The following is a 25,969-nucleotide window of genomic DNA, read 5'->3' as shown; positions in this document are numbered from 1 at the left end:
GTGTGTGTGTGTGTGTGTCTGTGTGACTCTCAACCTGCAGCGGGTCATACCCGCGTGTGCGTGCGTGTGTCTGTGTGACTCTCATCCTGCAGCGGGTCATACCCGCGTGTGCGTGCGTGTGTCTGTGTGACTCTCAACCTGCAGCGGGTCATACCCGCGTGTGCGTGCGTGTGTCTGTGTGCATGTGTTAGTGTGTCTGAGGGTCATACCACCCAGAAACAGACCCAACCAGACCATGCTGACCATCTCCACCAGGTAAACTAGTGCCACCTGCCTGCTCCGGACCCATTTCCCTCCAAACCTCTCCTACTCCCGAACTTATCCAGAAGTCTTTTAAATGTTATGACTGTACCTGCATCCATCATTTCCTCTGGCAGCTCATTCCACACACAAACCACTCTCTGTGTAAAAAGAAAAGTTTTCCTCCATGTCTTTCTTAAATCTTTCTCCCCTCTCCTTAAAAAGACGCTCCCTAGTGTTGAAACCCCATATCCCAGGGAATTGACCCCTGCTATTCACCTTCACCTTCCCGATGTGTCTGTGTGTGTGCTCCCCCTCATGGGAGAGTCTAACCCCAGAAGGTACAGCCCCATTATAAAGGGGCAGCAATTGCAGACAGAGATGGGGAGGAATTTCTTCCCGCAGAAGGTTGTGTGCCTTTGGACCCCCTTGTCACAGACAGCTGTGGGGGCAGGGTCCTGCTGTATATTGAAGACTGAGACAGATTCTCGATCAGTCGGGGAATCGAGGGGTACAGGGAAAGGGCAGGAAAATGGACGTGAGGAGCATTGGATCAGCCACGATTCTGTTGAATGATGGAGCAGGCTCAAGGGGCTGAACGGCCTCCTCCTGTTCTTATTTCTTTGTGTGTGAGAGAGAGAGAGTATGTGTGAGTGTGTGAGTGAGAGAGAGAGTGTGTGTGTCTGTGCAAGTGTGAATGTGTGAGTGCGTGCACATGTGAGTATGTGTGTCTGAGTTTGCGTGCGCGTGTGAGCGAGTGTGCGTACGTGCACAAGTGTGTGTTTGTGAGTGTCTGAGTGTGTGTGTGTGCAAGTACGTGTGTGTCTGTGCAAGCACGCGTGTGCGTGTCTGTGATTGTGTGCATGCATGTGCGTGTGTCTGTGAGCGTGCGAGTGTGCGTGTGCGCGCACATCCATGGTAAACTCCAGCCTGACACCAACTTTAAGTACATTTAAGTTGTCATTGGAAAGGCATATGGAGGTACATGGAATAGTGTAGGTGGGATGGGCTTCGGATTAGTATGACAGGTCGGCGCAACATCGAGGGCCGAAGGGCCTGTACTGCGCTGTAATGTTCTATGACGCTCTGCAGTGCCACCTTGTTGGAGATGCCATCTTTCTGGTGAAACCTTTAACCTATGCCCTGCCAGTCCAGTCCAACAGGACTCGGAAACCCTCCCCCCGTGGTACTGTCTTGCCAAGAGGATGAGTGGTTGAGGGGTTATTCCTGCTGCTGAGTGAGCTGTAACCATTTTCCTAGGAGCTATCTGTGGGAATTTGCTGTGCACAAATTAGCAGCAATACCACGTGGATCAAAATGACTATTAGTTTGGGATGTCTGAGTAAAAGGTGCTATACCAATGCGAGTCTTTATTTTTGACCCACACCCTGTCTGCTTTCTGCTGTCTGTGCTACAGTCCACCTAATGGATGTTGCCCTGGTAACAGCACAGGCCGGCCTATCGCCCCGCGCAACCTGGGTGGAGGAGTGTGTGTGTCCCGAAGGCTACATCGGACAGTTCTGTGAGGCGTGTGCCCCGGGTTACAAGCGGGAGATACTATTTGGAGGGCCACTCAGCCCCTGTGTGGCCTGTACCTGTAACCAACATGGAAGCTGTGAGCCGGAATCAGGTCAGTCTGGAAATCGCGAGAGCTGCAGCTGGGCGCTGGAGACCCGAAACAGAGAGCGCTGGAGAAACTCAGCAACACCCACAGGGAGAGAAGCAGAGCTAACGTCCCAGGGCTGCTGACCCTTCTTCAGAACGGCTGGCAGCTCGGAACAGCCTGGTATTTACACTAAAAACAAGGCCTGGGTGGAGACTGGGCCCAGAGAGAGAGAGAGATGTGTCGGGATGGGGAGGCAAGGAGATTAGAGGTAGCAGGTCGGGACAGAAGAAAGCGATAATAGAATGGCTAAGCTCAAGTTACAGCAACGGTTTCTAATGTGATAAAAGATCTAGAATCCTAGAATCTCTTCAGGGTGGAAGAGGCCAGTGGGTCCACTGAGTCTGTGCTGACCCTCCAAAGACGCACCATCACCCATCCAGCCTGCACACTATAGGATTATTTACCCGATTATTTCCCATGGCCAACCCACCCTGACCTGCAGATCTTTGGACAGTGGGAGGAAACTGGAGCAAACTCCACACAGACAATCACCCGAGGCTGGAATCGAACCCAGGTCCCTGGCGCTGGGAGGCAGCAGTGCTAACCACTGAGCCACCAGTCTGGGGTGGGGTGAGAATGGGTGACTGTAGTAAAAGCAACAGGACTGGGTGTGGGGGATGGGTAAAAAAAACCCCAGGAGGATGGAGTCCAGCTGTAAGGTTGTCGAACTCAGTATCGAGTCCTAAAGGCTGCAGGGTCCCCAAGCAGGTAATGAGGTGCTGTTCTTCCAGCCTGCACTGAGCTACACTGGAGCACTACAGCCAGCCTGAGACAGAGAGGCTGGTCAGGGGACGGGGGTGGGCAGGCGATGGGCAACTCAGGGTCATTCTTGTGGGCAGAGTGTAGTTATCCTGTGAAGTGGTCACCATGCCACGCTTGGTTTCCCCAGTGAAGAGGAGGCCACATTGTGAGCAGAAGACTGAAGGATGGATTAGGGTGACATGGTGGCTCAGTGGTTAACACTGCTGCCTCATGGTCCCAGGGACCTGGGTTCGATTCCCGCCTCGGGCGACTGACTGTGTGGAGTTTGAACATTCTCCCCGTGTCTGTGTGGGTTTGCTCCAGTCTCCTCCCAAAGATGTGTAGGTTAGGGTGGATTGGCCATTGGATATGCAGTGTTACAGGGATAGGGTGGGTCTGTGTGGCATGCTCTTAAGAGTGTCAGTGTGGACGTGATGGGCTGAATGGCCTGCCTCTGCACTGTAGGGATGCCATGGTTCTATTCTATTAAATGCCATTGAAAATGGCCGTGTCCCTATCTCTGAGCCAGGAGGCCAGGGTGCATGTCTCACATTTTAACCAGAAAATAGATGAGTGCTACTGAGCAGTTTGTTTGGTAAATTAGGATTCTGAGAGGGTGAGGGAGAGGGTGAGGTCCCTGCAGGGTGAGGGAGAGCGTGAGGGACAGGGTGAGGTCCCTGCAGGGTGAGGGAGAGGGTGAGGGACAGGGTGAGGTTCCTGCAGTCTGAGGGAGAAAGTGAGGGAGAGGGTGAGGTCCCTGCAGGATGAGGGAGAAGGTGAGGGTGAGGTCCCTGCAGGATGAGGCAGAAGGTGAGGTTGAGGGAGAGGGTGAGGTTCCTGCAGTCTGAGGGAGAACGTGAGGGACAGGGAGAGGTTCCTGCAGTCTGAGGGAGAAGGTGAGGGAGAGGGTGAGGCAGAAGGTGAGGGTGAGGGAGAGGGTGAGGTCCCTGCAGGGGCAGGGACATAGTGAGGGTGAGGTTCCTGCAAGGAGAGTGAGAGGATGAGGATCCTGCATTGCGAGGGTGTCTCCTGGTAGTTCACTGGTTATGGTGTTGGGGACCAGTGTTTCCCGGAAAGCTCACTCCCTGCACAACGATAAAGCTGGTGAACCGTGAAATCTGTGCCTCCCTCCCTCCCTCTAGTTTACCTGTGTGTCGTTTACCGTTGTAGGTATTTGCCAGTGTGTACACAACACTGTCGGACCGTCCTGTGAGTACTGTGCGAGTGGTTACTATGGCAACCCCTTCCGCGGCAGATACAACGATTGTAAGCCGTGCCCATGCCCGGCTCAGTCTAACTGCACCGTGTTGGAAGAGAGAAATGAGGTGGTCTGTACGGATTGTCCAGATGGACAGACAGGTAAAGAGCTACCTCGGAGTCACGCTCCACTCCAGGCACATGGTGTTTGAACTTCCTCTGGTTACCAACTCTACACTGAGTGAGACAGCGTTGACTCATAGGCTCCCTCACTCACCCCGGGCTGTACTGCGATGGTACCTACCTGAACGGCCACTGACTGTGCTTCACAAAGGGGAGAGAATGATGAAAAGGTTTACTGTTCCCTCCACACAGGCACACGCACAACACACGCACAGACACACACACACACACACACACACACACGTCCCCACGCACAACACACGCACAGACACACACAGACACACACACACACACACACACACACACACGTCCCCAAGCACAGACACACACACACATCCCCACGCACAGGTACACACACGTCCCCACGCACACGCACGCACACACGCACAAACACACACATGCACAGACACACACGGCCCCACGCACAGATACACACGGACACATGTCCCCACGCACAGACTCACACGGCCGCATGCACAGATACACACACACACACACACACACACACACACACACGTCCCCACGCACAGACACACACACACACGTCCCCATGCACAGGCACACACACGTCCCCACCACAAACACACACAACACACGTCCCCACGCACAGACACAGATACACACACACGTCCCTATGCACAGACACACACACGCGTCCCCACGCGCACGCGCACACACACAAGCACACACACACACACATGTCCCCACGCACAGGTACACACACGTCCCCACGTACAGGCACGCACACGCACGCACACACACACACACACATGCACAGACACACACGGCCCCACGCACAGACACACACGTCCCCACGCACAGACTCACACGGCCCCATGCACAGATACACACACACACACACACACGTCCCCACGCACAGACACGCACACACACGTCCCCACCACAAACACACACAACACACGTCCCCACGCACAGACACAGATACACACACACGCGTCCCCACGCGCGCGCGCGCGCGCGCACACACACACACACACACACACACACACACACACACACACACACACACGTCCCCACACATAAAGACACACACACAGACACATAGTGTGGGGAGGGGAGGCAAGGGGAGAGGTGTGGAGGGGAGGTGTGTGAAGGGGTGAAGAGACGTGGGGAGAGGAGGAGAGTGTTCAGGTGGAGAGGGGAGGGGAAGAAAATGGAGGGGAGGGAAGTGTTGAGATGGGAAGGAGAGGGGTGAAGAGGGGAGTGTTGAGGTTGGGAGGGGAGGAGAGGGGTGCGAAGGGGAGCTGTGTAGTGAGATCAGCCTGAAGGACATTGGTGACCCAGATGGGTTTTACAAAAACCAAAGGTAGTTTCATGGTCACTTTTACCGAGGCTGACTCTCAATTCTGAATATTCAAATTAATTTAAACTCCTCCAGCTGCTGTGGGGGGGTGCGAGATTCAGACCCATGACCCCAGGACATCAGGCTGACTCTTTCGATTACTCATCTCCAAAGGACCCGCCCCATCTCATTAAAACTCCCTGTTGGTCAGGCAGAGGTAAACTCTCAGTGTAACCTGGTCTAGTGTAGACATGAACCGCATGGTCAGAGAGTGTGCCTGTCTCTCGCTTTGTCAGAAAACTGTGTCCTGTGGGCACTTCAGAGAACATAGAACATTACAGCACTGTACAGGCCCTTCGGCCCTCGCCCATCTAACATACACTATTCCATTCTCATCCAATGACTATTTAAATGCCCTTAAAGTTGGCGAGTCTGCTACTGTTGTAGGCAGCACGTTCCATACCCTACTACTCTCAGAGTAAAGGAACTCCCTCTGACATAATCTGTCCTATCACCCCTCAGTTTACAGCTATGTCCCCTCGTCCTAGCCATCACCATCTGAGGAAAAAGGCTCTCAGAAGGTTTATCGGAGCGGGGTGGGGGACATCCTGAGAATGAAGGAGCAGGATCTGATCCCGATTTAAAAACAGAGCATGATCCACACTCGGATTCAGCTTCCAGTTATTACTGGCTTTAGGTTTCTGGATCGAATTCAGTGAGGCGGAGTAAATGACTGAGTGGACACAATCTGAGTAAACCCACTAGAGGGACTGAGCGGTCTCAGGGATACTGTTGGGTGATCAGGAGGTTAGTGACCATGGGCCATATTCCTGACCCGGTGAACTGGATTACCTCATCCTGCTCCCTCCTTCCTCCCTTCCAGTTTTCCCCTTCCCCCTCTCCCTACCCCCTTCCCCCTCCCCCCTCTCCCTACCCCCTTCCCCCCTCCCCCCTCTCCCTTCCCCCCTTCCCCCCTCCCCCCTCTCCCTTCCCCCTCCCCCCTCTCCCTACCCCCTTCCCCCCTCCCCCCTCTCCCTTCCCCCCTTCCCCCCTCCCCCCTCTCCCTTCCCCCCTTCCCCCTCCCCCCTCTCCCTACCCCCCTTCCCCCTCTCCCTACCCCCTTCCCCCCTCCCCCCTCTCCCTACCCCCTTTCCCCCTCCCCCCTCTCCCTACCCCCTTTCCCCCTTCCCCCCTCTCCCTACCCCCTTCCCCCCTCCCCCCTCTCCCTACCCCCTTCCCCCCTCCCCCCTCCCCCTCTCCCTACCCCCTTCCCCCCTCTCCCTACCCCCTTTCCCCCTCCCCCCTCTCCCTACCCCCTTTCCCCCTTCCCCCCTCTCCCTACCCCCTTCCCCCCTCCCCCCTCTCCCTACCCCCTTCCCCCCTCCCCCCTCCCCCTCTCCCTACCCCCTTCCCCCCTCTCCCTACCCCCCTCCCCCTCCCCCCTCTCCCTACCCCCTTCCCCCCTCCCCCCTCTCCCTACCCCCTTCCCCCCTCCCCCCCCCCCCCCCTCTCCCTACCCCCTTCCCCCTCCCCCCTCTCCCTACCCCCCTTCCCCCTCCCCCCTCTCCCTACCCCCTTTCCCCCTCCCCCCTCTCCCTACCCCCCTTCCCCCTCCCCCCTCTCCCTACCCCCTTTCCCCCTCCCCCCTCTCCCTACCCCCTTTCCCCCTTCCCCCCTCTCCCTACCCCCTTCCCCCCTCCCCCCTCTCCCCCCTCTCCCTACCCCCTTCCCCCCTCCCCCCTCTCCCTACCCCCTTCCCCCCTCCCCCCTCTCCCTACCCCCTTCCCCCCTCTCCCTACCCCCTTCCCCCCTCTCCCTACCCCCTTCCCCCCTCCCCCCTCTCCCTACCCCCTTTCCCCCTTCCCCCCTCTCCCTACCCCCTTCCCCCCTCCCCCCTCCCCCCTCTCCCTACCCCCCTTCCCCCTCCCCCCTCTCCCTACCCCCTTTCCCCCTCCCCCCTCTCCCTACCCCCTTTCCTTCCCCTTCCCCAACGCACACGTAAACCGAGGTTAAGGAACCAATCAGTGTCCAGGGACTGCGACCCTTCACCTGCTTCACGGGAAATGAAAGAACCAGTTGTTAAAGCAATGAAATGTCTCTGATGTTACCCCTAGAGTTGTTTACACAGTGACCTGGAATTACACCTGAATTCCTGGAGATTGGCTGATCCTTTGTTAAACTGTAAAATCCTGAAATTATTCTCTCATTGATTGTTGGGAACTTCTCAGATTTAAAACTGACTTTTCTGAGTTGGTGCCCTGGTGATTTTCATTTAATGTTTTAATCATTCTCCTGATCTTCTCCCCCCCCCCCCCCCACCTCCCCCTTCCCTGTCTGTCTCTGTCAATCACTTGCATGCTCTCTCTCTCACTCTCTACCTCTGTCACTTATTCCCTATCTGATTCTTTATCTTTGTGTTTTTCTCTGTCTGTCTGTCTCTCTCTCTTTCTCACACTCTCTCTTTCTCTCTCTCACACTCTCTCTTTCTGTGTCTCTCTCTCTCTCTCTGTCTCTCTCTTTCTCTCTCTCTGGCACTTACTTTCTCTTTCTCTCTCTCTCTTTCTCACACTCTCTCTGGCACTTCTTTTCTCTTTCTCTCTCTTTCTCACTTTCTCTCTTTCTGTCTCTCTGGCACATCTTTTCTCTTTCTCTCCCTCTCTCTCTCTCTCTATTTCTCTTGCTCCCTCTCTTTCCTGTGCTCACTTTTTCGGATGAGCTCTCTCTTACTCTCTTTCACACTTCCTCTCTCTGTCCCTGACTCTATGTCACTCTCCCTCTGTCTCTCCCTCTCTCCCTCCCTCCCCAGGCATGCGTTGTGAAACGTGTGACGATGGTTTCTATGGTGACCCACTGGGCCTTTGGCAGGGGTATGTCCGCCCATGCAGCCGGTGTCAGTGTAACGGGAATACCGATCCGAACGCCGTGGGGAACTGCAATCCGGTAACAGGACAGTGTCTGAAATGCTTGTTCCACACAGTGGGCCATTACTGCGATACGTGTGAGGACGGATTCTATGGCAATGCTCTGGCCCCCAGCCCAGCTGGAAAGTGCCAACGTGAGTGAGGACTTTACACGAGGCTTCTAGAATGTTCTGCAGGCGAGGGAGCGAGTTACAGTAGCTGCAAAGTGTTAGCCCAGATCCTTGTGAATTGAAACAATGAGTGTATTGTTCCCTGAGTGTGAGAGTGAGAGTGTCTGTGCATTAAACAAGGTTCAAACTGTTATTTGAGTCAGACAGCATGGAAACAGGCCGTTCAGCCCAACTCATCCATGCTGACCAGGTTACCTAAACTGAACAAGTCCCATTTGCCAGCACCTGGCCCATGTCCCTCCAAACCCTTCCTATTCATATACCCATCCAAATGCCTCTTAAATGTTGTAATTGTACCAGCCTCCACCACTTCCTCTGGCAGCTCATTCCATACACGTACCACCCTCTGCGTGAAAAAGTTGCCCCTTAAGTCTCTTTTTATATCTTTCCCCTCTCACCCTAAACCTATGCCCTCTAGTTCTGGACTCCCCGACCCCAGGGAAAAGACTTTGTTTATTTATCCTATCCATGCCCCTCATCATTTTATAAACCTCTATAAGGTCACCCCTCAGCCTCCGACACTCCAGGGAAAACAGTCCCAGCCTCTCCCTATAGCTCAAACCCTCCAACCCTGACAACCTCCTTGTAAGTCTTTTCTGTATCCTTTCCAATTTAATAATATCCTTCCAATATTGTTGTGACTCTTTCTAACTATGACATAACGTTTGTTCATCGTGATGAAAGAGAGGCAATGTTGTCAGAAATTCGCCTCTAGCATTCATCAGGACCAATGCAAGAATGCCATGTTTCAAGTGGATGTTATGATAGGTCAGCCGGGTGGACCTCATAGAATAGGAGTTGCCTGACTGGACCAGATTAACAGCCCCAATCAGGGAGCCCTGGCTGACAGATATAAACAGGAGTGTCAGAGGTTCTGTTCCCTCTGAGAGCTGGCCTCTCAGTGTCCAGGACACGTCTCAAGTAAGTAAAGGGGGACTTGGTGATGGGATACCGGACACTGTGGAATGATGAGAGAAAAAGAATACGCTCCTGAAGAAAGTCACTCACAACAGCCATCTTTGAGTTGGGACATCATGCTGTTATTTGGGAAGGTTTTCCCGATCAATCCTGCCACCGAAGATTGGCCTCAGTATTTGGAAAGAATGCGTTATTCTTTTCTGGGCAAATGACTTTCGGGCAGATGAAAGGCAATGAGCCAATCTTCTGACGGCTTGTGGATCCACAGCTTTTTTGGTTATTAGGAGCTTAACATTCCCTGACGCACCAAATACTAAAATCTGTGCACTAGCTCTTGCGGCACAGTGGTAGCGTCTCTACTTCTGGGCTAGGAGCCTCAGGTTCAAGACCACCCCCACCGTTCCAAATGTGTGTCTTAATATTGCTGAACATAGAACAGTTCAGCACAGTACAGGCCCTTCGGCCCTCGATGTTGTGCTGGCCTTTTATCCTACTAAGATCAGACTAACCTACATACCCTACATTGTACTATCTTCCATGTGCCTATCCAAGAGTTGCTTAAATGTCCCTAATGCATCTGACTCTACCACTACTGGCAGTGCATTCCACGCACCCACCACTGTATGTAAAGAACCTACATCTGACATCTCCCCTAAACCTTCCTCCAATTACCTTACAATTATGCCCCTTGTGACAGACATTTCCGCCACGGGAAAAAGTCTTTGGCTGTCCACTCTATCTATACTTCTCAATATTGCGTACACCTCTATCACGTCACCTCTCATCCTTCTTCGCTCCAATGAGAAAAGCTCTGGCTCCCTCAACCTCTCTTCATAAGGCATGCTCTCCAGTCCAGCCAGCATCCTGGTAAATCTCCTCTGCACCCTCTCTAAAGCTTCCACATCTTTGCTATAATGAGGAGACCAGAACTGAACACAACATTCCAAGTGTGGTCTAACCAGGGCTCTATAGAGCTGCGAATAACCTTGCAGCTCTGAAACTCAATCCCCTAATAAAAGCCAACACACCATACGCCTACTCACCACCCTATCAACTTGGGTGGCAAATTGCAGGATCTGTGGACATGACCCCAAGATCCCTCTGTTGCCCTGTAGTCTGCATTCAAATTCACCCTTCCAAAGTGAATGACTTCACACTTTTCCTGGTTGAACTCCATCTGCTACTTAGCCCAGTTCTACATCTTATCAATGTCCCATTGCAAACTACAACAGCCCTCACACTATCCACAACTCCAGCAACCTTTGTGTCATCGGCAAACATACTAAACCACCCTTCCACTTCCCTGTCCAAGTCATTTATAAAAATCACAAAGAGCAGAGGTCCCAGAACCGATCCCTGTGGAAAACACCACTGATCACCGAGCTCCAGGCTGAATACTGTCCATCCTCTGTCTTCTATGGGCCAGTCAATTCTGTATCCAGACAGACCGGTTTCCCTCTGTCTCGTGCCTCCTTACTTACTGACCGAGCCTACCATGGGGAACCTTATCAAATACACTGATAAAACCCATGTACACCACATCCACTGCTTTACCTTCATCAATGTGTTTTGTCACATCCCCAAATAATTCAATCAGGTTTGTGAGGTATGACCTGCCCCTCACAAAGCCATGCTGACTATCTCTAATCAAACTATGATTTTCCCCAATAATCATACATCCTGTCTCTCAGAATCCCCTCCAATACTTTTCCCACCACTGATGTAAGGCTGGCTGGTGTAATTCCCAGGATTATCCCTATTCCCTTTCTTGAACAAGGGGATAACATTTGCCACCCTCCAATCATTAGGCACCATTCCAGTGGACAGTGAGGACACAAAGATCTTCACCAAAGGTGCAGCAATCTCTTCCCTCGCTTCCTGTAGGAACCTTGGGTATATCCTGTGTGGCCAAGGGGATTTATCTATCATTATGTTTTTCAAAGTATTCAGCACATCCTCCTCCTGAACATCAACCTATTTGAGTATATCAGCCTGTTTCACTCTGTCCTCAGAAACACCAAGGTCCCTCTTCATAGTGAATACTGAAGCAAAGTATTCATTAAGGACCTCCTCCAACTCCAGGCAAAGTTCCCTCCACTATCCCTGATTGGCCCTACCCTCACTCTAGCCATCCTCTTGTTCCTCACATAAGTGTAGAATGCCTTAGGGTTTTCCTTAATCCTACCTGGTGGACCTTTTTCATGCCCCCCCTTCTAGCTCTCCTAAGTCCATTCTTCAGTTCCCTCCTGGCTACCTTGTAACCCTATAGAGCCCTGTCTGATCCTTGCCCCCTCAAACTTAAGTAAGCTCCCTTCCTCTTGACTACATGTTCCACATCCCTTGTCACCCAAGGTGCCTTCACCTGACCATCCCTTTCTTGCCTCAATGGGACAAACCTGTCCAGCACTATCAGCATGTGCTCCCCAAACAACCTCCATATTTCTGTTGTGTGTTTCCCTCAGAACATCTGTTCCCAATTTAGGGCCTGCCTGATAGCATTGAAATTCCCCCTCCCCCAATTAAATGCTTTCCCATACCATCTGCTCCTATCCCTCTCCGTGGGTATAGTAAAGGTCAGGGAGTTGTGAGCGCTATCACCGAAATGCTCTCCCACCGAGAGATTGGATACCTGGCATGGTTCGTTACCAAGCACCAAATCCAATATGGCTTCCCTCTAGTCAGCCTTGCTGCATATTGTCCCTTCCCCACCCCCATGTACATTCTGTATCACCACCAGTGATACATTGTCCCTCCCCACCCCTATCTGCATTCCATACTCCAACTGCAATAAGAACAGAACCCCCAGTCCTCACCAAACTCCGTGCACATCGTATCATCCTCTGCCATTTCCGCCACCTAAAAACGGACCCCACCCCCAGAGATACATTTCCCTCCCCATTCCCTATCCACTTTCTGTAAAGACCATCCTCTTCGCAACTCCTTTGTCAGGTCCACACCACAACACACAGTTCCAAGTACTGCTCCATGCTCTGAGTTTATTCCCTTTATTGCTGATACTTGTTCCTTTAGAATAGTCACACATCAACCCATCACACTGACTGTAACGTTGCCCTATCAAGTGCCTATCCGTCCCCACAGACTCGCTGCACGCTGTATCTGGCTGTTCACTAACTACTCCATCATCTGATCTGTAGCTCAGCTTCCCAAACCCCTGCCAATCTACTTTTAAACCCCCCCCCCCCCACACACACACACACACACACACACACACAGAGTTGTAGGAAACCTCCTGCCCAGGATATTGGTGAACAGATTGATTGTGACATTAAATATACCACCTCTGGTTCTGTTCAATTCTTTCAGACTGGATACAAGTCCCACCCCATTCACAAACCACCCCGACACTGACTGGAATGGGATTTCAGTCAATCTGATTCACTGGACGAGACAGGCACCTGTTCTAGAAATGTTTTTGTTGGTTTGTTGAAGGGGGTTTCAAGGTGCTGATGATAGTCTCAATTTAAATTGAGAAAGCACAGAGTTATAAAAATAAATCCAATCGGCAATTCAGGGAGCACAGCGAGAAGGTGGGAGTTCACTGGCTCATGGTGAGATTAGAATCTCTACGGCACTGGAACAGGCCATTTGGCCCACTGAGTCTAACCCACTCTCTGAAGAGCATCCCAAGCAGACCCCATTACACCACATTTCCCATGGCCAATCCACCTAGCCTGTACATTCCTGGACACTGTGGCCAATCCACCCTAACTTGCACACTTTTGGACTATGGGAGGAGTGCACACAGACATGGGGAGAGCGTGCAAACGTCACACCGACAGTCACCCGAGGGTGGAATCGAACCCAGGTCCCTGCCGCTGAGAGGTGGCAGCGCTAACCACTGAGCCACCATGATCAGAGTCAGTTGTGTTAATGTTCTCCAGGGTGAAAGCTGTATTAAACACTGCCCTGAGGGCAGAGGTGAGGTGAGAAGAGCAGTGTGGGACAGGAACACTGTGTGAATGGTCTTTAGCCACACTGTGAGTTGGATGTTATGGCTCCAATGTGTTACTCAGAGTCACTGGATCTCCATCTTCTCTTGTTCTTTATGTTTGTCTGCAGCATGCGCCTGTGATCCCATTGGCTCAACCAATGGGCTTCAGACCTGTGACCCTGGGCGTGGCCAGTGTGAGTGTCTGCCCCACGTGATTGGCCGAGATTGCAGCCGATGCGAGCCTGGTTACTATGACTTGCGACCCACAGTGGGGTGCCTCAGGTAACCAATAGGAAAGAGGATTGGGGGGAAGGTCAGTGAGATTTCAGGTAACCAATCAAAAAGAGGACTGGAGGGGGGATGGGGTGGTGTGTGGGCGATTGGTCACCTCTCAGTGATCCTTGCAGCAACCAATGAACTATCTCTGTGATATTGGGACAACGTTACCATGGAGATAGATAGATTACTGGATACACTCAACTGATTGTCCATCTTGTGTCAATGCCAAAAATTTGCAACCCTTTCTATTTGCCACCCAATCTCTGTCACCAAGTGAACCCTCCCCCTCCCTGTTGAACCCCCTCCTTTGCTGAGAGGTTTATTTTATTGTATCCATGGGACATGGGCATCGCTGGCTGGGCCCAGTATTTATTGCCCATCCCTAGTTGCCCCTTGAGAAGGTGGGGGATGAGCTGCCTTCTTGAACCACTGCAGACTATGTGCTGTGGGTTGCCCCACAATGCCCTTAGAGAGGGGATTCCAGGATTCTGACCCAGCGACACTGAGGGATAGCGATGTATTTCCACGTCAGGATGGGGAGTGTCTATGAGGGGAACTTATAGGGGTGGTGTTCCCTTGTATCTGCTGCCTTTGTCCTTCTAGATGGAAGTGGGCGTGGGTTTGGAAGGTGCTGCCTGGGGATCTTTGGTGAATTTCTGCAGCGCATCTTGTAGATAGTACACACTGCTGTTACTGAGCGTCGGTGGGGGGAGGGAGGGGATGGTACACACTGCTGTTACTGAACATCGGTGGGGGAGGGAGGGGATGGTACACACTGCTGTTACTGAGCTTCTGTGGGGGAGGGAAGGGATGGTACACACTGCTGTTACTGAGCGTCGGTGAGGGGAGGGAGGGGATGGTACACACTGCTGTTATTGAGCGTCGGTGGGGGAGGGAGGGGATGGTACACACTGCTGTTACTGAGCGTCAGTGGGGGGAGGGAGGGGATGGTACACACTGCTGTTACTGAGTGTCAGTGGGGGGAGGGAGGGGATGGTACACACTGCTGTTACTGAGCGTCGGTGGGGGGAGGGAGGGGATGGTACACACTGCTGTTACTGAGCGCCGATGGGGGAGGGAGGGGATGGTACACACTGCTGTTACTGAGCGTCGGTGGGGGGAGGGAGGGGATGGTACACACTGCTGTTATTGAGCGTCGGTGGGGGAGGGAGGGGATGGTACACACTGCTGTTACTGAGCGTCAGTGGGGGGAGGGAGGGGATGGTACACACTGCTGTTACTGAGTGTCGGTGGGGGGAGGGAGGGGATGGTACACACTGCTGTTACTGAGTGTCGGTGGGGGGAGGGAGGGATGGTACACACTGCTGTTACTGAGCGTCGGTGGGGGAGGGAGGGGATGGTACACACTGCTGTTACTGAGCGTCGGTGGGGGAGGGAGGGGATGGTACACACTGCTGTTACTGAGTGTGGGTGATTACCACGGGGACAACGTCTCCCCCACATTAGGAGGAGGAATAAGAGGCCCTTCAGCCCTTCGAGGGCTGGTTGTTGCCTTAACTCCCCTTTCCTGCTGATCTTATCCAATAACCCCATAACTCTTTTGTTAATCAAAGCTGTGTCTAACTCTGTCTTGAACATACTGACGCGCCCTCTTTGTCTATCTGTCTTTCTCTCTCTCCTCCTCTATGTCTTTGTCTCTCTCTCTGTGTCTCTCCTCCCCACACACCCCTCCCCACCCCTCCACCTTTCTCCCTCCCTGTCCGTGTGTGTGTCTCTCTCTCACGGATGTTCCTGTTTTTATTCCAGCTGTGCCTGCCACCCCCTGGGATCACGGAACAGTTTCTGCCAGGGACAGACTGGGCAGTGTAACTGCCGGCCTGGTGTTGGAGGCCGGGCATGTGATCGATGCCAACGGGGTTACTTTGACCTCTCAGAGTGGGGCTGTCAAGGTAATGAATCCAACGGGTGTTTAACCCTCCCTTTCCCGTTACTGGTGGGGGTCTGCTCAGCCAGCAACTCCTCACAGCTGAACCGAGACTGTTTGACTGTCTGGGGCATCACTGTTGATCTCCCCGCTGTCCAGAGGGTTGACTCCAGAGGGATTGGGAGCTGGGGAGCGCCCCCAGGGACCAGCCTGGGGATGGGGGGATTGTGGAGACGTGTCAGGGTCTGGCCCATCATCAGTCTGAGCTGGTAGCCTCTGGCCTGGAGCCTCTCCCACCCCCGGTGGGGTTACTGCCAGGGCCAGGGCCTGACCTCTCGGTGTCTCTCTGGTGCCCGACCCCTCCCCCCACTGAGAGTTCCCTGTGAATTTTGGTTCCGGCCTCCGCGTTGTGCCGGCTGCTCTCATTGGATTTTGCTTCGAAACTCTACACCAGGCTCTAACCAGCAGCAGGCCGTGAGGAGGGGGCAGGGAATTGGGGAGGGGGTGAAGAGGTGTCGTGGGGAAGATCCAATGTGGGGAGGGGGGCTGCCTTGGGATATCCAATGGGGGTCACGTTGGGAAGGCCAAATTTTGGGGGCGTGGGGGGGGGAACTGTGGGGAAGGTCCAATGGTGGGGCAGGGGAGGGAATCCATTGGTGGGGGGGAATGTGCAGGCAAGGCCCAGTAGGGGTGAGGGGAAAGGGGGCGTGTATGCATGTGGGGGGATGGCCCAATGACGGAGGAGAGCGGGAAAGACCCATTGTGGTAGGAGGGACGAGGGCATGAATGGGTCACTGGTAAACCATGTTTAATTGGAGTCTTCCACCTCGTCAATGACCCCCCCAGCTCCCAGAGCGGCCTCCCTTACCTCAGTGTCTCTCTCTCTCTCTCTCTGTCCTGCAGCGTGTGACTGCTCTCCCCTGGGATCCGTGGGGATGCAGTGCCTGGGGGACGGCTCCTGTCTGTGTAAGACTGGCTTCGTGGGAAGGAAGTGTGAACAGTGCCAGGAGAATTATTACTACGAGGCTTCGACCTTTCACTGCCAGCTGTGCCCGACCTGCTACAACCTGGTTCAACTTGAGGTACAGGAATGGAGCCCCCAGACACAGGCCGGAGGGAGAGAGAGAGGCCCCTCACACAGGCCAGAGGGAGAGGGAGAGAGAGAGAGAGAGAGACCCCTCACACAGGCCGGAGGGAGAGAGAGAGAGAGACCCCTCACACAGGCCGGAGGGAGAGAGAGGCCCCTCACACAGGCCGGAGGGAGAGAGAGGCCCCTCACACAGGCCGAAGGGAGAGAGAGAGAGAGACCCCTCACACAGGCCGGCGGGAGAGAGAGGCCCCTCACACAGGCCGGAGGGAGAGAGAGGCCCCTCACACAGGCCGGAGGGAGAGCCCTGACATAGGCCGAAGGGAGAGGCCTCCCTCACACAGGCCGGAGGGAGAGGCCCCCCCCACACAGGCCGGAGGGAGAGGCCTTGCACAGGCCGGAGGGAGAGCCCTGACATAGGCCGAAGGGAGAGGCCCCACACACACAGGCCGGAGGGAGAGGCCCCACACACACAGGCCGGAGGGGGAGAGGCCTCGCACAGGCCGGAGGGAGAGCCCCTCGCTTCCTGTTGAGGTACTGCCCAGCCCCCCCCGTACCCCACATTGAGCTTAACAACAACTCCAGACTGCCTGCTCCCGCTTCTGTTTCCAGATCGTTTTGTTTTCATTCTGAGAGTAAAAAGATGGGAGTGATGAGGAGCTGAATGGAGAGACTGGAGGAGCTGATGTTGACAGTGAGTCTTGTAGGAGCTGGATCGGGAGAGTCCTGGCCAATGGAGGGGGTTTTACAGGTCCAGTGTTTCAGGGATCTGAGAGGATTAGAAAAATAAAAACATCTTTGAGATGGCACGGTGGCTCAGTGGTTAGCATTGCTGCCTCACAGCGCCAGGGACCTGGGTTCAATTCCTGCCTCGGGTGACTGTCTGTGTGGAGTTTGCACGTTCTCCCCGTGTCATGTGGTTTTCCTCTGGGTGCTCTGGTTTCCTCCCACAGTCACAAAGATGTGCAGATTCGAGTGGATTGTCCATACTAAATTGCCCGTAGTGTCCAGGGATGTGCAGGTTAGGATGGATTGGCCGTTGGAAATTGTCCCCTAGTATCCAGAGATGTGTGGGCTAGGTGCGTTAGCCATGGGAAATGCAGGGTTACAGGGATAGGGTAAAGGAGAGGATCTGGGTGGGATGCTGTGTAGAGTGTCAGTGTGAACTTGATGGGCCGAATGGCCTGCTGCCGTACTGTCAGGATTCTATGTGGGAGTTGCTGGGTGTAACCACAAAACTATTATTATTTATAATTCATTCAAGGGATGAGGGCAATGTTGGCTAGTCAGCATTTAGAGTCGAGAGTGTGGTGCTGGAAAAGCACAGCAGGTCAGGCAGCATCCGAGAAGCAGGAAAATCGACGTTTCAGGCAAACGTCCTTCATCAGGAATGACTTATGCCATTAATATCAATTCTCCTGTTCCTCGGATGCTGCCTGACCTGCTGCGCTTTTCCAGCACCACACTCTCAATTCTAATCTCCAGCATCTGCAGTCCTCACTTTTTCCTAGATCAGTATTTATTACCCATCCCTAAACGCCCAGAGGGCAGTTAAGAGTCAACCCCATTGCTGTGGGTCTGGAGTCACATATAGGCCAGACCAGGTAAGGATGGCAGATTTCTCTTCCCTAAAGGACATTAGTGACCCAGATGGGATTTTCAGACGATCAACAATGGATTCACAGTCACCATTAGATTCTTAATTCTAGATTTTATTGAATTCAAATTCCACCATCTACCCTGAAGGGGTCTCTGGATTAACAGTCCAAAGATAATATCTTTCAGTCATCACCTCCCCTGTCCATCTATTGTTGACAAGCCCCCATCAGGTTCACTCTTGCCCTTTAGGGAGGGAAATCTGCCGTCCTTACCCAGTCTGGCCTCCACGTGATTCCAGACCCACAGCAGATGGGGTTGACACACAGCCACCCTCTGAAATGGCCGCTCTGTTAGGAACGGGCAGCAGGTGCTGGGTATGGAGGATTGGTCTGGTGGAAAGGATTATTCACAGGAGAGTACATGCGATGGTCGCCGAGGGCTGGAGTCAGAGCCGCAATTAGCTGCGGGTCACTCGGCTCATCGACTGCAGAAACCTTCATCTACGTTTTAATTGCCTCCTGGAGTGTGGTCTGGAGCTTCATAACCATCACAACGTCTGAGACTCTGCCTCTCAAATCTTTAGTTATCCCCCCCCATCCACACACAGTGCTCACTGATCTACGTTGGCTCCTGATGTTCAAAGCCACATCCTTGTGGTTGAGGACCTCCCTCCCCTCCTCATTGTTGTGTATTCTCTGTAGTTCCCTCCGGCCCCTGAACCCACCAGGATGGACCTGCTCTCCTTTCTGATCAATAAAGGCCGTGTCCTCAGGGCTCGAAGCTCCAACATTTCCTGGGGAACCCTCTTCACTGTCTCCCATCTTTAATGATGCTCCTCCCCTCCCCTCCCACCCCTCTGTGTGGTTTGGGCCCACCGTTCAGTGACGCGGCTGAGGTCGAGAATAGTCTCTGCCCCAATCCCACGCGTGAGGAGGGGTTTGGTGTCCGAATGCTCAAGTCTCAAGACATTATTTTCCCCCATTCTCTCCTCCCCCTCTCTCTCCCCCTCCCCCCCTCCCTCCCCCCCTCCTCCCCCTCTCTCCCCCCTCTCTCCCCCCCCTCTCTCTCCCCCCTCTCTCTCCCCCTCCCCCCCCCTCTCCCCCCTCTCTCTCCCCCCTCTCTCTCCCCCCTCTCTCCCCCCCTCTCTCTCCCCCCTCTCTCTCCCCCCTCTCTCTTCCCCCCTCTCTCTCTTCCCCTCTCTCTCTCCCCCCTCTCTCTCCCCCCTCTCTCTCCCCCCTCTCTCTCTCCCCCCTCTCTCTCCCCCCTCTCTCTCGCCCCCTCTCTCCCCCCCTCTCTCCCCCCTCTCTCCCCCCCCCTCTCTCCCCCCCTCTCTCTCCCCCCCTCTCTCTCCCCCCCTCTCTCTCTCTCCCCCCTCTCTCTCCCCCTCTCTCTCGCCCCCCTCTCCCCCCCCTCTCTCTCCCCCCCTCTCTCTCCCCCCCTCTCTCTCCCCCCCTCTCTCCCCCCCTCTCTTCCCCCCTCTTTCCCCCCTCTTTCCCCCCTCTCTGTCTCCCCCCTCTCTGTCTCCCCCCTCTCTGTCTCCCCCCTCTCTGTCTCCCCCCTCTCTGTCTCCCCCCTCTCTGTCTCCCCCCGCTCTGTCTCCCCCCTCTCTCTCTCTCTCTCCCTCCCTCCCATCCCCCCCCCGTTTCCCAGGTGGAGCAGCTGAAACACCGGATCCGGGAGCTGGGTGAGGCCCTGACCAGGTTCAGCCATGACCCTGAGCAGCTGTACCAGCTCTACACCAATCACCTCCAGTCATCCCTACAGGACATGGAGGCACAGGCCGTGCAGGGTGAGTGAGGGCCTCAGGGAACACGGGTGGGGGGGTTGGGGGGGAAGTGAGGGAATTGGGGATTGGGGGTGTGGGTGTGTGAAGGAGATTTGGGGGTTGGGGTGAGGGGTGTGTGAGGGACTTTGGAGGTGGGGGTATTGAGGGATTGGGGGAGTGAGGGCCTGGGGGTGGGGGAAGTGAGGGACAGGGGTTGGGGGGAGTGAGGGACTGGAGGGTTGGGGGGAGTGAGGGACTGGAGGGTTGGGGGGAGTGAGGGACTGGGGGTGGGGGGAGTGAGGGACTGGGGGACTGGAGGGGTGGGGAGAGTGAGGACTGGGGGTGAGGGATGGGGGTGGGGGGGAGTGAGGGACTGAGGGGGTTAGGGTGCAAATGGGGCCTGAGGGAGAGGGAGAGTGAGGGCCCCGGGGTGAGGGGTGCAGGTTGTTGGAGCACATTGGGGATTAATACTGAATACTGCGCCGCATCGTCATCACAAAAATATCCAGCTCAGCTTCACAATTACATGAGGTAAGGGCCAATCTATCTTCTTGTCGTCACGTCCCATGTTTTAATCTGGCCTGCTGTATCTTTCAAACTCACTCAAGTTCTAGAATGTTCTAACTCTGTCCACACTGTGCTACTTATACCATGTGATGTGCAGCTCCGTGACACCACCATGAGATTGTTCCAGGGTGAGGACACCCGGACACAACACTCCCCCTCTGCACCACCCACCGGCTTGACTTGGAAATATATCGCCTTTCCGTCAAGGTCAAAATCCTGGAATTCCCTCCCTCAGGGCATTGTGGGTCTATCTACAGCACGTGGACTGCCGCGGTTCAGGAAGGCAGCTTCCCCCCCCCCACCTTCTCAAGGGGCAATTAGGGACGGTCAACAAATGCTGGCTTCTCCCATTCTCATCCCTCTATTTCAATCCCTGTGTGGCATAATCCACTGTCTCCGGAACCTTCTGAAGCCTCTCAAACCCCCAGGATCTCGGGCTCCTGACCATCCTGATTTCCAATGGGATATCCCCAAGTGAATTCCTTCTCTCATTGGAGACCATGCCTGGACCCAAAGCTCTGGGCACCCCTGCCTATTCTGCCCCCCCTCTTTGTCCCCTCCTCTAGGATGCTCTTCCCAATCACACAGATTAATCAGCTGGTCACTGAGCCACAAGAAAGTATTCGGGACAATGTCGAAAGCTGTTCCAGAGTCACCGCTATTGGAGAAGAGAAGGTCAGTGAGAGGGTCAGTAACAGGCAGTAACTGTGAGGGGTCGGTCAGTAACAGGCAGTAACTGTGAGGGGTCGGTCAGTAACAGGCAGTAACTGTGAGGGAGATTCAGTAACAGGCAGTAACTGTGAGGGAGATTCAGTAACAGGCAGTAACTGTGAGGGAGGAGTCAGTAACAGGCAGTAACTGTGAGGGGGAGTCTGTAACAGGCAGTAACTGTGAGGGAGGAGTCAGTAACAGGCAGTAACTGTGAGGGGGAGTCTGTAACAGGCAGTAACTGTGAGGGGTGTCAGTGACAGGCAGTAACTGAGAGGGTCAGTCAGTAACAGGCAACAACTGTGAGGGGGGGGGGTGTCACTAACAGGCAGTAACTGTGATGGGGAAGGGTCAATAACAGGCAGGAACTGTGAGGGGGGGAGTCAGTAACAGGCAGTAACTGTTATGGGGAAAGGGTCAGTAACCGGCAGTAACTGTGAGGGGTGTCAGTGACAGGCAGTAACTGAGAGGGTTGGTCAGTAACAGGCAACAACTGTGGGGGGGTGTCAGTAACAGGCAGTAACTGTGAGGGGGGTCAGTAACAGGCAAGAACTATGAAGGGGATTGGTCAGTAACAGGCAGTAACTGTGAGGGGGGTGTCAGTAACAGGCAGTAACTGTGAGGGGGAAGGGTCAGTAACAGGCAGTAACTGTGATGGGGAAGGGTCAGTAACAGGCAGTAACTGTGAGGGGGGTGTCAGTAACAGGCAGTAACTGTGATGGGGAAGGGTCAGTAACAGGCAGTAACTGTGAGGGACGGACAGTAACTAAGGTGCTGTGTTTTTTTTCACAGGGTCTGGGGCTCACTCTGTGGAGCTCGTGGGTGAGGTCGAGATGACTCTGGCCCGAATTGGACAGGAGCTGAGTAACATCAGTCGCAGTCTGGACTGTGAGGGCAGTGAGCTGAAACGCTGCATTGTGGTAGCTGCCAGCAAGAGGATTGTCCAGAATACCCTGACCCAGCTCCAGGCAACGAGAGACATCCTCAACACCAAGGTACAGTCACCCTGACACCATGCTATCCAATAGTACACGGCCATCCCCAGTCTCAAACCACACAGAATTTCTCCTCATTCTTAATTTATCATCTCTCCCTCTCGTTGTCTCGCTCTCTCGCTCGCTCTCTCGCTCGCTCTCACTACCTCGCTCTCACTCCCTCTCGCTCTCTCTCGCTCTTTCTCGCTCTCTCTCTCTCTCTCTCTCGCTCTCGCTCTCGCTCTCGCTCTCTCTCTCTCTCTCAGGCCCATGTCACTCCCTGTGGCCAAACCTCTTCAACTATAAGAGGCATCACAGGTTAGCACGGGTGATGTGCGCACACACTTCCGCCCCCATGCCCCTCCCCTCCCTGTCCCTTCATGCCCCCCTCAGATCCTTATACTAACCCCTCTCCTCTGCAGACTCCCCTCCACCCACTGTCTCACTATCCCCTTTCTCTTCACCCTCAAACTCCCCCACTCCCCGATCACCACTGAGTGGGGGAGGGTCTCCCTCCTTCCTCTCCCACCCTCGCATTCAGGTAGTTACACATGCTCTGGTTAGTCACTCCTGTACCCAGGCTGTGTACAGTCAGACTCTCACACTCACACTCATGCAGTTATCACCCTCACCGTCAATTTTGTCGCTCACACTCACACCTGGGACTGTAAGCAGGAGATCCAGGGATCACAGGGAATAATTACCCCATTAGGGGGTCACTGTGTTCTTTGTGCTGTTAAGACTGAGGTGCTGGAAAAGCACAGCAGGTCAGGCAGCATCCGAGGAGCAGGAGAATCGACGTTTCAGGCATAAGCCATTCCTCAGGAATGAGGCTTGTGCTGTTCCCTGTTTCCATCGAATGTTATCCTGAAGAGTGTCAGGCAGTGACTCAGAGAGTGAGGGGAGCAGGCTGTTACTGACTGGGCGATAGTGAGAGATTAAACATGCTGCCTATCTGGTGTTGCTCAGCAGTAGCTCAGGCCTGGATGTGACAGGGATACTGCTATCTGTGCCGTGACAGCGTCTCTTTCTGGTTGAACAGATGCCGTGGTTGATTCATCGCTCCCCCAGTGAGGAAGGGCGGAACTGGACAGGACTGGTTAAGGAGTCTCGTTCTCTCGCAGAAAGGTACTGTCTGTGACTGTCAGCTCATTCCCAACCACCGTCTGGGTGAAGGTGCAGAGGGAGTCAGCCACCTCGCTGGTCATCTCACTCTCCAGCTCCCTCTCCCCCAACAGGAATTCACTGACCCTTTTGGTGCGCTCCCTCTCGCTGAGACCGTGGTTCGTCTGATTGTGGCCTCAACTCTACATGTCCACTACTCCGAGGAGAAAGTGAGGTCTGCAGATGCTGGAGATCAGAGCTGAAAATGTGTTGCGGGTTAAAGCGCAGCAGGACAGGCAGCATCCAAGGAACAGGAGATTCCCACTCCCACTCCACCAAGGACAGCAACACATTTTCAGCTCATGTCCACTACTCCCCCTGCCCCCAACCGACTCCCTTGTTGGAAAGAATCCATCACGCTCTGCTTTACAAGCACTCCCTGACCCTCCCTCCGTTGCTGTCTAGGTTAGAAAGCCATGGTGAGCTGGTGCTGGAGGAGCTGGTGTTGGCCTGGGGTGGACAAAGTTAAAAATCAACTCGGTGGAAGTGGGTACTGCAGATGCTGGAGATCAGAGTCAAGATTAGAGTGGTGCTGGAAAAGCACAGCAGGTCAGGCAGCATCTGAAGAGCAGGAAACTCGACATTTCGAATTCCTGATGAAGGGCTTTTGCCAGGAATGTCAATTTTCCTGCTCCTCAGATGCTGCCTGACCTGCTGTGCTTTCCCAGCACCACTCTGATCTTGAAAGTTAAAAAAAAATCACACAGTACCAGGTTATAGTCCAACAGGTTTATTTGGAAGCACTAGCTTTCGGGGCGACGCTCCTTCATCAGATGGTTGTGGGGCAGGATGATAGGACACAGAATTTATAGCAAAAGATCAAAGTATCATCCAACTGATGCGATATATTGAACAAACCCAGATTGTTGTTAAGTCTTTAATCATTTAGAATTGGGTTGCAGGTTTCAATTCATTAGTAGGTAAACCCTAGAACACTTTTCAACCCAAAGTCCTGAGACAACGTCAAGTTATCTCAGTGTAATGAAAAGGTGATATCTCCACTTAGACCATGCATTAAAGGGGTGAGGTTAGTCTCTCTGTATCCCACCCTGGAGTCAGACTGGTTCTGTTTCCAAAGTAGGAATTTATAAATGCCACACGACTGCCCACAGACTGTGTACTTTTTGAACAAAATAGTATGCATGTGCAAATACAATTCTGCAAATTCAAATTCACCCCATAGACTTAGGGGTGTGTGTGTACATGAGGGAGAGAGAAAGCCTCACATTCTCTCCAGCCTCTGAGAGGAACATCCTCCCCACCGCGATCCAGTTTTCAAACGGTCTCCCTTCCTCCACGAGATGGGAGCAGTCCTTCCAGTTTTACGTCAACACAAACTTCAATCCCAGCCTCACCTCAAGGTCAGTTCCTACCCAGGGGGCAAGACCAACATTGTGGCCATTGTAAAGACCATCCAAGGGGGGAGGGGGAACCATGTTGGAGCTGGTTCAGAGCTGGAGTTTATGGGGAAAGGTTGGGCTTGTTTCTACTGGAGAGTGAGGGGTTTGGGACTGAGCTGAGGAGGAACTTGTTCACCCAAAGGGTTGTGAATCTGTGGGATTCCCCGCCCAGTGAAGCAGTTTGAGGCTACCTGGGTGAATGTTTTTAAGGCAAAGATAGATTTTAGTAAAAGGATCCAGGGTTATAGTGAGAGGGCGGGTAAGTGGAGCTGAGGGTATGAAGAGATCAGCCATGATCTTATTGAGTGGTGGAGCAGGCTCGAAGGGCCAGACGGCCTCCTCACATCCTAGTTTGTATGTTTTTATACACGATTGAAGTGTGAAAGACCCTGAGTGGTCTAGATGAGGTGGATGTGGAAAGGATGCTTCCTCTTGTGGGTCAGTCCAGAGGGAGCTCCCTTTTAAAATGGGGTTGGCCCTTCGGGACAGAGATGAGGAGGGATCTTTCCTTTCGGAGGCTTGTGGGACTTTAGGACTCTCGCTGCCTCAATAAGTGAGTCAGTGAATACTTCTAACAGGGAGGTGGATGGAGTCTTGTTTGTCGGGAGATTCCAGGGAGTAGACGGGAATGTCGAATTTGAAATGCAAACTAATCTGTCATGGGCAAACAGGAATGGCCTCCATCTGTCCCTGAGTAAGTTTTGGTAGAATGTCATTCGTAGTCTCAAGATAGTCAATGGAAATCAATATCTACTTTCACCATGCACTTGCATTTCTCAGAAGGTGTCAGTTGGAGGACCCTTTCACCCCTGAATGCCCCCTCTGGGTGCTGAGGCCAATTGGACAAGTGCAGGAAATTCCTGAAGGCAATCTCTGGAGCAGGATGGGCACTTCCAGGGCAGTGCTCAGAGTCACTTTGTGGCCAGTTTGACCCATGGCCACAGTCATGCCCAGCCAGGAAGGCATGCTTTGTCCTGTTCACTGCTTTTCATGAAAAGGTGCCTGATATAACGAGAGAGGTTCCAGGTGGCACAGTTAACAACAGATCCTGTAGTGCTATGTTTATGGAAGAGTGGGGAAATTCCACATGGTCTCCTGGAAAATATTTATCCCACAATCAACATCGCTCTGTCATTATCCCATTGCTGTTTCCTCCATTAACCTACAGCTGATTGGCTGGTTCCTCCATTAACCTACAGCTGATTGGCTGGTTCCTCCATTAAACTGCAGTTGATTGGCTAGTTCCTCCA

The 25,969-nt window shown here is 53.6% G+C and overlaps 1 protein-coding gene across 1 annotated transcript in view; it reads left to right on the top strand.

Annotated features, from left to right (window-relative positions):
* LOC132825932 (laminin subunit gamma-3-like) overlaps positions 1-25,969 on the top strand; it is a 112,370-nt gene that overhangs the window by 65,578 nt on the left and 20,823 nt on the right. Inside the window, exons 12-20 of the mRNA XM_060841582.1 lie at positions 1,658-1,870; positions 3,818-4,006; positions 8,137-8,385; positions 13,420-13,573; positions 15,338-15,480; positions 16,359-16,537; positions 19,792-19,930; positions 21,974-22,176; positions 23,198-23,283. Coding sequence (XP_060697565.1) covers positions 1,658-1,870; positions 3,818-4,006; positions 8,137-8,385; positions 13,420-13,573; positions 15,338-15,480; positions 16,359-16,537; positions 19,792-19,930; positions 21,974-22,176; positions 23,198-23,283 — 1,555 coding nt within the window. The remainder of the gene's footprint in view (positions 1-1,657; positions 1,871-3,817; positions 4,007-8,136; positions 8,386-13,419; positions 13,574-15,337; positions 15,481-16,358; positions 16,538-19,791; positions 19,931-21,973; positions 22,177-23,197; positions 23,284-25,969) is intronic.

The sequence above is a fragment of the Hemiscyllium ocellatum genome, chromosome 21 (assembly GCF_020745735.1).
Source record: "Hemiscyllium ocellatum isolate sHemOce1 chromosome 21, sHemOce1.pat.X.cur, whole genome shotgun sequence".
NCBI classification, from domain to species: domain Eukaryota; kingdom Metazoa; phylum Chordata; class Chondrichthyes; order Orectolobiformes; family Hemiscylliidae; genus Hemiscyllium; species Hemiscyllium ocellatum.
The sequence above is the reverse complement of the archived record's forward strand: the minus strand, read 5'-3'. Positions and strand labels throughout refer to the sequence as shown.